Source organism: Lissotriton helveticus, chromosome 3_1 (genome assembly GCF_964261635.1).
Source record: "Lissotriton helveticus chromosome 3_1, aLisHel1.1, whole genome shotgun sequence".
Classification (NCBI taxonomy): domain Eukaryota; kingdom Metazoa; phylum Chordata; class Amphibia; order Caudata; family Salamandridae; genus Lissotriton; species Lissotriton helveticus.
The window spans coordinates 731,140,940-731,153,919 of record NC_136061.1 but is presented as its reverse complement, the minus strand read 5'-3'; the positions used below and the strand labels follow the sequence as shown (position 1 = coordinate 731,153,919).

At 41.9% G+C, this 12,980-nt stretch overlaps 1 protein-coding gene across 15 annotated transcripts in view; it reads right to left on the bottom strand.

The window, feature by feature from the left end:
- PPFIBP2 (PPFIB scaffold protein 2) overlaps positions 1-12,980 on the bottom strand; it is a 1,415,596-nt gene that overhangs the window by 372,964 nt on the left and 1,029,652 nt on the right. For all 15 annotated transcript variants that reach the window (XM_078680889.1, XM_078680890.1, XM_078680881.1 and 12 more), the window contains one exon: positions 1,059-1,134. In XM_078680889.1, the coding sequence (XP_078537015.1) occupies positions 1,059-1,134 (76 nt within the window). The remainder of the gene's footprint in view (positions 1-1,058; positions 1,135-12,980) is intronic.

Here is a 12,980-nt window from a genome sequence, read left to right as displayed (position 1 = left end):
TTTCACTCTTCCTTTCCCCTTCTATTCTTGTCTTTCTTTCTGCCCATCTCACTTTTTCCTCCTGTGTAGATAGCTTTTTGTGTGGGTGGCTCTGTGTGTATAAATGCAATAGGTCATGCATATGCGAGCGATTAAGCTATTGGCATTGTAAATGACAATGCTATTTATTTATGATAAAAAAAGTCATAAGCAATGCCAATAGCTCTACCTTTAATAATGCCGAGACCATTGCATTGTAAATGCTTGTTAAATTCTGAGTTTGTTCTTCTCTAGACCAAGCACTATTAAAGTATACTGCCTACCAGTATTGATGACATGTGACTCCTACACCTTGTAGTCCTCTGTCTTATGTAACATTTCCTATATACTGATTTACAAATGTATAATGATTGTCTCTCTGTAATGTGTGTGTGTGATGCAAAGTGCTCTGACACCCTACACTGTTATGAGTTGCGCTATATATGCATCTGAGAGAGAGTGCTATATATGCATCTGAGAGAGAGTGGTTATGGAGATATGGGCACTGTTAAAGGGTGGTGGTGAGGGAATCCGTGGTGGAGGTGGTCATGAGGGGCGCTAAGAAACATTGTCCCACCGGGCATTACCAGCTCTAAAGCCAGCCCTGGCTTTACCAATGGGCATCACCTAATCAGATTTTTAATCATGATATTGCATCATAATTTAGTTATACAGAAGTCGAATTTACACGATATTCGTTGTAACAGTGTATCTGGAAACTTGTATCTGTGTTTAAGATATAGTACGATGCTCTACTGTATACATGCCTTCTTTCCAGCAGAACCAATAACAACGTTTTTTTTTTTTAAATGAGAATCCGCTCCATATTTCATTTTTAACACAACTAAATTAATGTATCTTTGTACCTCAACAGAAACAAGGTGAAAGGATACGATGGACATCTTATTTCACTTAAAAAGTATGATAGCTATACAATTCCACATCCTTTTTACTATCAATTCCATTAACATTTTTCTGGTAATACAATATTACTCTGTGATCTTTAAGTCAAATATATATTTATGATTCAAATACATTACCATGAGCTGCCATCACAAAGTCCTTCACTCTTCGGTACTGGCTGAGCAACACTGTTAATTCATCTATCCGATGATCCTACAAACAAATTTAAAAGAAGCAGGTAATTTATACATGTGACTAGCATACCATGAAAGAGATATTACTTGTTTCTTGCAAAATGCGCTAGGTGTTGAAATATCTATATTACAGGAAAATAATAGATACAAAGCTTATTTGGTTTAATCTATGCTAAATGGGCACAACATTATTTGTTTTGGGTACTGAATAATGTGATCTGCACAACCAATTAGTAATGCAAGGAGTGATACGAATGGGACTGGTATACAGTACGCACTTTAAAAACACTTCTCCCCAAGAACAAAATGTTTGAAAGATTTACCTTACTTCTTACATTCCAAAAATGAAAAGTGTTTTGTCTTCTCAGATTGATAAGATTGTTTATTTATACATGATTAATTAGAATCTTTACTAAACAATAAAACATTGAAATAAATAGCTAAAAGTTCATTATATGCGATTTCCTCAGTTTTACAAGTTTCTTAATATCAGTTAAAAATTGTCAATAGTCAATAAAATGTTTCGGCGGTCATCAAACGTCTGGCTTTTGTTGGTCCGCTTTTGTGTCTTTTTTTCTAATTCAAAAAACTTTACGACCCGACAGTTTACTATTGTTTTAGTGGGGTTAAAGCACAGTTTGACAGCTTGCCTGCATGTCCGAACGCCATATAATTTGAAGGAGGTACGTAATAAAGTGTACCTCAAATCCTTTAGTTTAGGACAGATACACATAACATGGATGATGTCTTCCTTGTCAGCTTTGCACAGGCGGCACTACTGCGAGCAGTTTTTCTCAACCATGGTGGTAAGTGCGCCGTAGCCGGGTTTACGCCAAGGCGTAATTTAAAAAACTTTTCTTTCATCTTTTGGTTCATTCCAATGTTAAGATATGCTTGAGGTTGCTTTCTTGCTGAGTGTGATCCAGCCATGCACTCTTTTTGTTAGTGCCTCCTTGTGTTCAATGGAGGAGAGAATTTGTGTTGATAATTCCGCAACTTTTTTGAACGACAAGAGATCTGTTGGAGTGCCCCAAAGCCCTGACAGTCCCAGGACTTGAAGTGAATCAAATAGATAATCTCTGTCTGAGGATTTGCAATGTCGGAGCAGCTCTTCCCATAGGTTAGAGTTTAAAGAACCAACCTCATCGCTGTGAATCTTGTGCCAGCTGGTAACATATGTGCTCCGCCTTTCTAGTGTTTGTTTCAGAAGACCTCATTCTAACTGGGAGACGTATCTTGGCAGGTTAAAGATAGCCCTATATGAGTTAGCTATCACTGTGTCCAATAATGCAGCGTCCTTCCCTTGAAGGGGTTCACTCCCATAAGTGAGAGTCGGCTGTAACTTTGTGCACAAAACCTGAAGCAGAGGGTTGAGCGTTAGGTCGGGGAGTTTGGCTTTTAAGGATTTTATCGCCAGGTGAGTCATGGTTCCCTTTCCTCGCAAGGACTCCAGTTGGGGTTTAAACGATTTCTTGTAATCCAAGATTCCTCCCAAGTATTTATAGGTGGTTACCTAGTCCAGCCCTTGTCCGTTTACGTGCCAATTGATTTTCCTTTTTTTCCTGTAGTTCACTGCCATACCCTTGGATTTGTTAAAATTTATTTGCAGGGCATTCCTTTCTGAAAAGGAGTGTGCTACATTTAGAAGGTGTTGGAGGCCAATCGGTGTCTGGCTTATCAGCACCAGGTCGTCCGCGTATAGCAACTTGGACAGTGGAATTTTCCTTAATTTTGGTGCATGATAGAGGCATTTATCGAGTTCCCCTGGCAAATCTGCCAGAAAAAGGTTAAATAAAAGCGGTGCTGACAAGCAACCCTGTTTTAACCCTTTTGTCATCAGAATAGGGTTGGAGAGGTGTGTTCCTGCTCCTAGTTTAACCTTAATCCAGGTGTGTGAGTGGAGTAATATCAACACGTCTAGAAGATGTTTGGGTATTCCCCAGTTATCTAGTTTCTGCCAGAGTTTGTTGCGATCCACGTGGTCAAATGCGGCAGTGTAATCAATAAAGGAGAGGAGTAGGGGAGATTTGGTCTCTTTTACAGCATCCATCAGCAGGGTCAGTGCCATGATGTTAGTTGTGGTCCCTTGACACCGGCAGAAACCAGTTTGATAGATCGTGATTACAGAGTTTTCAGATGCCCATGATGTTAGCTCCTCCAGTATGGTTCCTGCAAAATACTTAGCCTCCACATCTATGAGGGCAATAAGCCAATAATTATTTGGAAGTTTCCTATTGCCATGTTTGAAGATTGGGCTTATTACTGATCCATGCCAGGATTCCGGAGGAGTCAGGGTATTCTTTATATTTCTGAATATCGGTGTTAGTGCTAAGCTCCAGAATTCCACGACTGATTTATATAGCATTGGTGGAAGGCCATTTGGTCCAGGGGCACTTGTCAGTCTGCCCCTGGCTATTTGCCTTTTGACGTCGGCTGATGTGGTGGCCAGATATCCAGACTCGGTGAAGAAAGTAGAACTTGGGTCGGGCATTAATTTATCCATACGAGATGGTAGCACGGCTCCACTAGCGCCTGTTTCTTGGGTCGTGGACATTATGTGGTAGATGCCTATTTTTTTTCCCTCTGACTTCTTTGCTGGACTCCTTTGTCCCCACCTCTTCAAGGCTATCCTCTTTGTCAGCGTTTGCGCTGTTAAAGTGCTTGAAGAGGTATTTTGTCCATGCTTCCTCCGTTATGTTAGAGTTTAGGCCAAGATGGTCTGGGTTCTTTATTCTTTTAATCATTTGCCAGAACCTTGAGCTGTTTTGCCGTTTTACTGCGTTGAGGAGTTTTGCCCATAGCTCGCCATTTTTTGTATCTGTTTTTCCCATTTCTTCCTTTTTAGCAATTTTTTTGCTTTCCGAAGGATAATTTGTATGTCATGGTTTGTTGGATCTTTTCGCATATGTCTCAGTGTTCGATTAATTATCTGTTTTTGCGTTTTCATATCTAGAGTATTTGTAATTTGTATTTGTATTTATATAGCGCATAAATCACCCGTAGGTCTCAGAGCGCTGGCAGATCCTCTAAAGCTGGGGCAAGTAGTCAGATGATTAGAAAAGCCAGGTTTTTAGGTTTCTTCGGAATCTCAGATGGTTGGGTTCGGTCCTAATGTGTTGGGGTAGGGCGTTCCAGGTTTCAGGGGCTATTATGGAGAAGGCCCTGTCGCCGTTTCTAACTGTGCAAACTTTGGGAATAGTTAGAAGCAGCTTGCTGGAGGATCTGAGAGTTCTGACCAGACAGTGGTTTTTACATTTTTTCCCTCAATATTTTGGTCCTTGTCCATTGATGGTTTTATGGACTAGGCAGCATAACTTGAATTGTATGCGTTTCTTTATAGGGAGCCAGTGCAGAGTCCGGAGGCTGGGCACCGAGGGGGTGCGAGGAGGAAGATCAAGCACCATTCTGGCCGCGGTGTTTTGCAGAACCTGAAGTATTGCCAAGAGATTCTCATTTATGGAAGCCAGCAGAGCATTTCCTTAATCCCTATGGCTTATAATTAGGCCTTGGACTAAGGACATGCGGGGCGGAAGTGGGATCCATTTAAACATTTTCTTCATACTGCGCATCAGTCAAAAGCTTCTGTGTACTATTTTGTTGGCATGTTCAGTCATGGACAGCCTGTTATCGATTGTCACCCCTAGGTTCCTGACTGAGGTCTTGGGAGAGGGGCAAGGTCCCAGTGTCAGTGGCCACCATTCATCTGTCCAATGTTTGTCGGCATTTCCGAAAAGCACGATCTCTGTGTTGCCAGCATTAAGCATCAGAAAGTTGTTGGTCATCCAGTCCTGTATTGAGACCATGCACTTTTGGAATCTCAGTTTGGTATAAATGGGGTCTGGGCCTAAGGTGATCAGTAGCTGAGTGTCGTCAGCATAGGACATGGTTTCAAAACCATGTGCTCTGATTACTTGTGCCAGGGGGGATACATATAGGTTAAAGAGCGTAGGGCTCAGTATTGATCCCTGGGGAACACCTTTATCAGTTAATAGGGGTATATGATCCTATTTGGACCTTTGAGCGCCTTTCAGTCAGGTACCACTCTCTGCAAGACGTTCTAAAAGAATGTGGCGTGAGATGGTGTCGAAGGCAGCCGACAAGTCAAGCAGGATCAATATGGCAGATTGTCCTGCATCGAGGGTCATCATGATATTATCTACTATCTCAAGTAGGGCAGTTTCAGTACCGTGAAACGCTCTGAATCCTGATTGTGATGGATCTAGGAGTTTGTTTGTCTCTAGATATTTGCCCAGTTACTTGTTTATCAAGGATTCCATGATCTTTCCAAACAGTGGCAGAAGAGAGATAGGGCGGTAATTAGAAAGTTGCTTAGGGTCGGCGGAGGGTTTCTTTAAGATTGGTCTAATCGTGGCCTCCTTCCAGTGCAAGGGAACAGAGGAGTGAGATAGAGAAAGATTACGGGTTTTTGTTAGGTCGGGAAGCAAGGCAGGTGCTATTTTTGCTAAAATCTGAGAGGAAGGTGGATCGTCATGGGATCAGATTTAATTTTGTTCAATGTGGATGCTACTTCTGTTTCTGAGAAAGGTTGAAATTCTTTAAGGGCTATGGCTTGGGGAGAGGATTCATGTTAATCTTTTTTTGAGGTAGACTGGTCTGAATAGGGTTTGTTGGTTGGGGCAAAAGTTTATGGATGTCATTAATTTTCTCATGGAAATAGGATGAAAGAGAGATGACCCAATCTTGGGACTCGGTGAGTGGAGGCTGACAGGCAGAGGATTCGTAAATTCTTTAACTATTTTGCATAACTCTCTGTGAGAGTTGGCTGCCTGATTTATCCTATTCTCTAAATAGGCTTTTTTTGCCGAGGCGATCTCGTTCATGTAGAGTCTGTGTGCTGCTTTATATTGTTGTCTGTCTATTAAGTACTTAGTTTGTCGCCATTTCGGTTCGGCTGACCTGACAGAGAGTTTTATTATTTCCAGGTTTGAGATGAACCATGGGGAAAGTTTTTTAGGAGGTCTAGATGCCTTCTTGGGGGCAATTATGTCTAAAGTCGAGGTGATGGCACGTTCTAGGTTGACTGCTGCTTTATTAGGATTGGTGAATTCGGTGATGAGGGCGGAGGTGAAATGAGTGGTGAAGGAGTCCAGGTTGATCTTGTTCCATGGTCTGCTCATTTTTACTTGTTTTCTAGTCTGGGGCTGTGTAGAGATTCCCGAGATGTGGAACTTGATAACATAATGGTCAGACCATAGGACATGGACTATTTGATTGATCTCGACTTTCGGGGAGTTTGTGCACAATAGATCTAGTGAGTGGCCTGCAATGAGAGTAGGGCCGCTGGCTAAGGAGTTTATGCTGATAAGCAGATCGCTGGTGTGATGATCTAGGGTTTGTACCGCGTGATAATTAAAATCCCCTAATACGAGGAAATTACCGGAGGTCAGGACATGTGGGGCTATTATCTCCATGAGTTTGTTGACAAAGTGGGTTTTAATACCTGGGGGCCTAAAAATAAGGGCAACCTTCCATGACTCCTTGGTCCCAGTTCTTATGGTGGCGATGCACATTTCGCCCCAGTTTTCTAAGTGGGAGGCAATGACGTGTAGTTTAATATATGACCTATGAATGATTGCAGTGCCCCCTCCTCTTTTCCCGGATCGGTCCAGTCTATATATCTTATAGTCGTGAGGTAGGCTATAGAGATATCTTGTGTAGATGACTCTTGAAGCCAGGTTTCTGTAACAAAGAATAGGTCTGGCTTTTCAGTGTCTAGTAGCGACCATATTTCTAGTGCGTGCTTAGGGAGGGACCGGGCATTGCAGTATAGGCAAGTTAGGTTTGTGGTTGAGTGAAGTGAAGGCCCGCTTTTACTGTGATTGATATAGCTAGGAGCCTTAAAGTATTGTCGAGTATGGGGGGAAGGTTCCTGATCCGTGCGGGTGTTGGTCTGTAAGGATAGTGGGTTTCTCTGTGGAGGGTGAGGTGCAGAGTTTAAGGAGTAGAGCTCCTGACTAGTATATTGTATAATAGCCATCGGCTGTCAAGGTAACCAAGGTGGGATTTGAAACGGGCAGGGTACCTGGCGTCTGGAGTCGGACAGGCACAGACGGCCTTGCCTTTGGCGCCCCGCTGCGCTCGTCCGCTTGGCGCACTTGCTAATAAGCAGGAAGTGTAAGAATCAAAAAGGGCCTTGACTCCTTACTCAGAAAGGCTGAGTCCAACCAGACTAAATAAACAACAAAAAAGCCAAATTCTGGAATTGTTTTTACAAAGAGCGCTGCTTTGATTGAAGCAAAAACAACTTATTTTTCATTAACACCATGAAGGTTTATTCATAATTGTAACATGATCATTTTTCTTATTAGCACACTATTTGTCGTGCTTGGAAAATACAACATACAAAATGCACAACTGACTTTATATACAATATATACAAGAATATACAATTTCAAGCATACTTAACCATTCATTCATGCACACTCCTTACCAAACAGTGAAAACAATAATAAGAAATACAAAAACAATGCGTCCAAACATCGGTTAGTAAATCAGTCCTAAATATTTCTTTTCATATTTTGACGATTTGTTGCAGTTTGTGATTGTCACAAGCACTCTCGTGAAGCCAAATCAATACAAAACAAGATTAGGGGTAACCAGACGTTGGACTGAAAGGTGGTCGACGCGTTTCAAACCCCTATCATTAGGGTGGGGTTCTCCTCAGGACCGAATGGTTCTGAAACAAAGATTGCTGAGTTTAGCGCGTGTGTCTAGAACATAGACAGCTAACTACAAGTAGGGATCAACTCCCTGTGTTCAACTGGAGCCTCCTACCTTAATCCAATAGTCACAGCGCAATCGATAACAGGCAGTGAAGTATCCCAAAGGTATGGTATTTCCCAACAAACGTGATTACAGCCGCTGTGCAGAAAAAACGCGACAACAATTACTGGTGTGTCACACTTTACCCATACTTTCATTCTGTACAAACGTGGGACGCTGTAGGGAGCACTGGTACTTACCCGCTGTGGTGCAACTGCTGATTGCGCTGTGACTATTGAATTAAGGTAGGAGGCTCCAGTTGAACACAGGGAGTTGATCCCTACTTGTAGTTAGCTGTCTATGTTCTAGACACACGCGCTAAACTCAGCAATCTTTATTGTTTCAGAACCATTCGGTCCTGAGGAGAACCCCACCCTAATGATAGGGGTTTGAAACGCGTCGACCACCTTTCAGTCCAACGTCTGGTTACCCCTAATCTTGTTTTGTATTGATTTGGCTTCACGAGAGTGCTTGTGACAATCACAAACTGCAACAAATCGTCAAAATATGAAAAGAAATATTTAGGACTGATTTACTAACCGATGTTTGGACGCATTGTTTTTGTATTTCTTATTATTGTTTTCACTGTTTGGTAAGGAGTGTGCATGAATGAATGGTTAAGTATGCTTGAAATTGTATATTCTTGTATATATTGTATATAAAGTCAGTTGTGCATTTTGTATGTTGTATTTTCCAAGCACGACAAATAGTGTGCTAATAAGAAAAATGATCATGTTACAATTATGAATAAACCTTCATGGTGTTAATGAAAAATAAGTTGTTTTTGCTTCAATCAAAGCAGCGCTCTTTGTAAAAACAATTCCAGAATTTGGCTTTTTTGTTGTTTATTTAATAAGCAGGAAGTGGGCGGGACTGCAGCAGAGATGCTGTCTTGCGCGGAGTGTTAATCTTATGCTCCAGGAAGTGTGTCAGTTTCAAGAGCAAGATGGTGCTTGGCCCCTCCGTGCAATCGGCACACACCGTGACGGACCAGGAGGACACCAGAAGTACAGGTAATCAAGAGCAGTTTTTAAAAATAACAATACAAAGGGTGAAGTTTAAAATTCTGGCAGTCAGCTGCCTGACCTGGTTGTATCTGTCTTGGTGAAGTTAATCGTCTGAATGAGGTTGTGATTTGGTTAATGCTTCCTTTTCATGGCTTACCCTGTTTGATGACCCTTTGAATAATTCCTCACTGATGGCTAGGATGAAGTTTTGCCATACTTCTGACAATTTTGTAGTGGAGCTTGATACATTAATGGCAAGAGTTTTCGCTGTAAGGCTTGTAGAGCTGATGTTACTAGGATTGCACTGAAGCCGCCTTAGATTTGAAGTCACTTAGATGTCAATACCTGTGTATGGTTCAGTCTCGAGAAGTGAGTCGACTTTTATTGCAGCTTCTTGAGGCAGGTGGTCGCTGAGGTCGCTCGTCCCTATCTTGAACGCCGTTACTCTGCCAAGCATGTTTAAAGTTGTAAATATGTATTCCAAATGGGAAGATTGCTTTTCTGATTGAAATGTTACGGCCGGTGGATTGGATTCATGGTAGCGCCCGTTCAAGGCTCTTAAATTAAGGTGTTACAATTGCCGTAGTAGGTTTTTTGAGCAATTTGTAGATTTTTTAATTTTTGCGCAGCCCTGTCTTAGCACTCCCCATGCGGCATTAAGTTCTTGGCCTAGACCCGAGCTAATAAGAAACATGTTGAAGTCGCCTGCCAGGATGATTAAATCAGAACCCTCTTTGTCCATTACTTTTTCCAAGGCTTTTATCAGTTTGTTAGCAGCTTGTCATTTCCATTTGGAGTGGATGTAAGTTTTCATTATTATTATAACCGGAGTGTGATCTTTGCCACCTGCATTATGCTTGGAGGTGCTATTTGAGATTCTATTGTTGTAATCTCAGATTGGATGCAACAGAACAGTTTACTGTTGACAAATATAATGCTTACTGTACTTTTAGGAACACTGGTGGGTGTCCAGGAGTCTTGCAAAAAAAAAAATATGCAATTTTAAAGACACCCTGATGCAACTTAAAATGTAGGTAGATGTTTAAGTACACATAACACTGCTAATTGGCCAGTGGCACCCAGGACCTGACCTATCTACTGATGGCCGGGGCTGCCAGAAAGCCAAATGTGTCCTGGCCAGCTTTTAGTCTCTCATGCTTGTAAATCTTCTCTCCTGCATAAAAGCGGCAACTAAGTATGGAGAAAAAAAAGTGTATGCAAGTCAAATTTGATAGAAGCCCCGATTAATAGATTTCACTGTTTTTGTGTAATCTTTTATTTGTCTTGGGGGAAATGGGAAGCCCATGTGTGCTGTGGCCATGAGAAATATCTGTTTGATCAGTCTCTAGCTAGTATCTTGTACAGTTACTGCAAAAGAAGCTACGCCATCATGCACATTTTTCACGCAGATGACCACGAGATGTATTTTGCGCAGTATGTGTAACTATCACAAATTTTGATGTATTGCTCATAGAAAATAATTTGCAATTTCGCCAACCCTAATCATGGCCATATTCATCCAGGCGACAACCTTCATAAGAGGTCCTCAAACATCCGTATGTGTAGACCGTATTATTAATGACTAAATAACGAAGAACTTAATGTTAATTCTTTAGCATGTTTTTGCTCCGTTAATTGAGGATGCATACCATTCATTTTTCGCCAATCCTCGACGTAATCCTTAACTTTATCATGTTTTGTTTAATTGCATTTCAATTTAATGTTGTTTTATATGCAGCCACAACAACAACAACATAAAGTTAGAATTTTCTCTCAATATTATCGTGAATCCCAAGTGTTAAGGAAGCATATGAACTCTATAAGGCAACTTAGCACAGGCAACGAAATTAGGTACAATTCTGAATGTTTTAAAAACATGGGATGCTACATTCCAGGGTATAAACACACGTCTCTAATTTCTTGATAATCGATCACTTGTGATGCACCAAGTCGCTGATTATAAAGAAAAGATGTCAGAACTCAACTGTAATACGTTATTGCAGTCGAGTTCTGCCATCACAATGCCTGTTTGCCAGTCAGCAACCGAGGAGAAAGGCAGGTCAGGTCATAGCAGCAGGGGCTCCTCCACTAATGCAGAGGAGCGTGGCCCCACTGCTCTCAGAGTAGATCAAAAAGGAAAAATAAAATCATAATAAACACAGCGTTCTCATCATTTTATTTTTCCATACTGCAATGTCTCAGTTTCATGATGGGCGGTTAGAATGAGAGGTGATCACTTTATATATAATCTTGTAAGAAAATGCTTTTTTATAAGCATCAAATGGATTTTAAGAGCAGAAATAACTAAACTATTTTTATAGTATTGCAGACTATGAATGGTAAAGTTTTTTTTTTATTATGTTGGAGGTGAAAACTCAAGACACAGAAGCAATGATATAAGCCTAATGTCACCAAAGAAAGCACCTTGGGCCCTGAACCAGTAAGATCCTTGCTGGCTATCTCTGAGTAACCGTGGGTTCATGAAATATTTGACAGAAACCCTTAAAAGGATTTTCTCTGATTAATCTGCAGCAAAGAACAAGGAGTGCTGCAAAAGAGGGTTGAACTGAATACAGGATCTTTCTTGGAATAGACTTACGCCCAATCACGATTTACTAGCCACTCACTACTATCATAAGGGGTCCTACCCAGAGAAATCCAAACACAAATGGACTTTATAAAGACAAGAATAAGAAGAAATGTGCTGCTGACTGCCTGAGAAAGGAATGAAATCTTGGATATTTCTTTTCCCTGTACAAAAGTCTTAAAAGTGCTTCTCTAGACCAAAGAAGGTAATACATTTTTTGCAGAATGGTCCTCGCTGGAGTGAGTGATAAAGCCTTACTCTCTCTGCTATCTGTGTCCCAATATCCTATAACATGTAGCTGGCAGTCTGAGACCTCTATAGGTTACCAGAAAGATGAGATCATGCAACCTTAAGGTGTTTGGAAGATTTTTAACCATCTGGGTTGCTGCGACAAGGTGCTGAGGGCTACCAACAAAGGCAGGCCCACTCTGGTAAAGATTTCCTTGGTTCGTCATGCACATAGCTTTTTGCTGCAGAAACCAAAGCTTCAGCAGAACATTCTGAAGAAGGTATTTGGCCTCATGCAGCCTAACCTAGATACACTTCCCAACAGTGCCGCAGCACTGAAAATTGTGATTCAGAAAAGGGGGTGGTGATGAACAGAGTGTCTGAATTAAGCAGACCACTCTTACCCAGTCCAAAGATCAGGGCTTGATCCATCACCGTTATTTATCTCACTGCCCCATCCCAGCTCAGAACCTGGCTATATGAAAATTAGTCTGTCCCTGGCCCAGTGCATCATGGGAACAGGGCAGACCAAACTACCAAGCCAATTCTTCACCAGAAAGGAGACAAGCTACCGGGGACCGGTTTCTGGCATTTCAGCCTCTTCGGCCCGGCTTGCTTGAATCCTGATGGAGCAGTGAGAAAGGGACTCATGTCTGAGTATACCCTGCCACACCTATAGTGGCCAAAAACGATTCAGAAAAGGGGGTGGTGATGAACAGAGTGTCTGAATTAAGCAGACCACTCTTACCCAGTCCAAAGATCAGGGCTTGATCCATCACCGTTATTTATCTCACTGCCCCATCCCAGCTCAGAACCTGGCTATATGAAAATTAGTCTGTCCCTGGCCCAGTGCATCATGGGAACAGGGCAGACCAAACTACCAAGCCAATTCTTCACCAGAAAGGAGACAAGCTACCGGGGACCGGTTTCTGGCATTTCAGCCTCTTCGGCCCGGCTTGCTTGAATCCCGATGGAGCAGTGAGAAAGGGACTCATGTCTGAGTATACCCTCCCACACCTATAGTGGCCAAAAACGATTCAGAAAAGGGGGTGGTGATGAACAGAGTGTCTGAATTAAGCAGACCACTCTTACCCAGTCCAAAGATCAGGGCTTGATCCATCACCGTTATTTATCTCACTGCCCCATCCCAGCTCAGAACCTGGCTATATGAAAATTAGTCTGTCCCTGGCCCAGTGCATCATGGGAACAGGGCAGACCAAACTACCAAGCCAATTCTTCACCAGAAAGGAGACAAGCTAC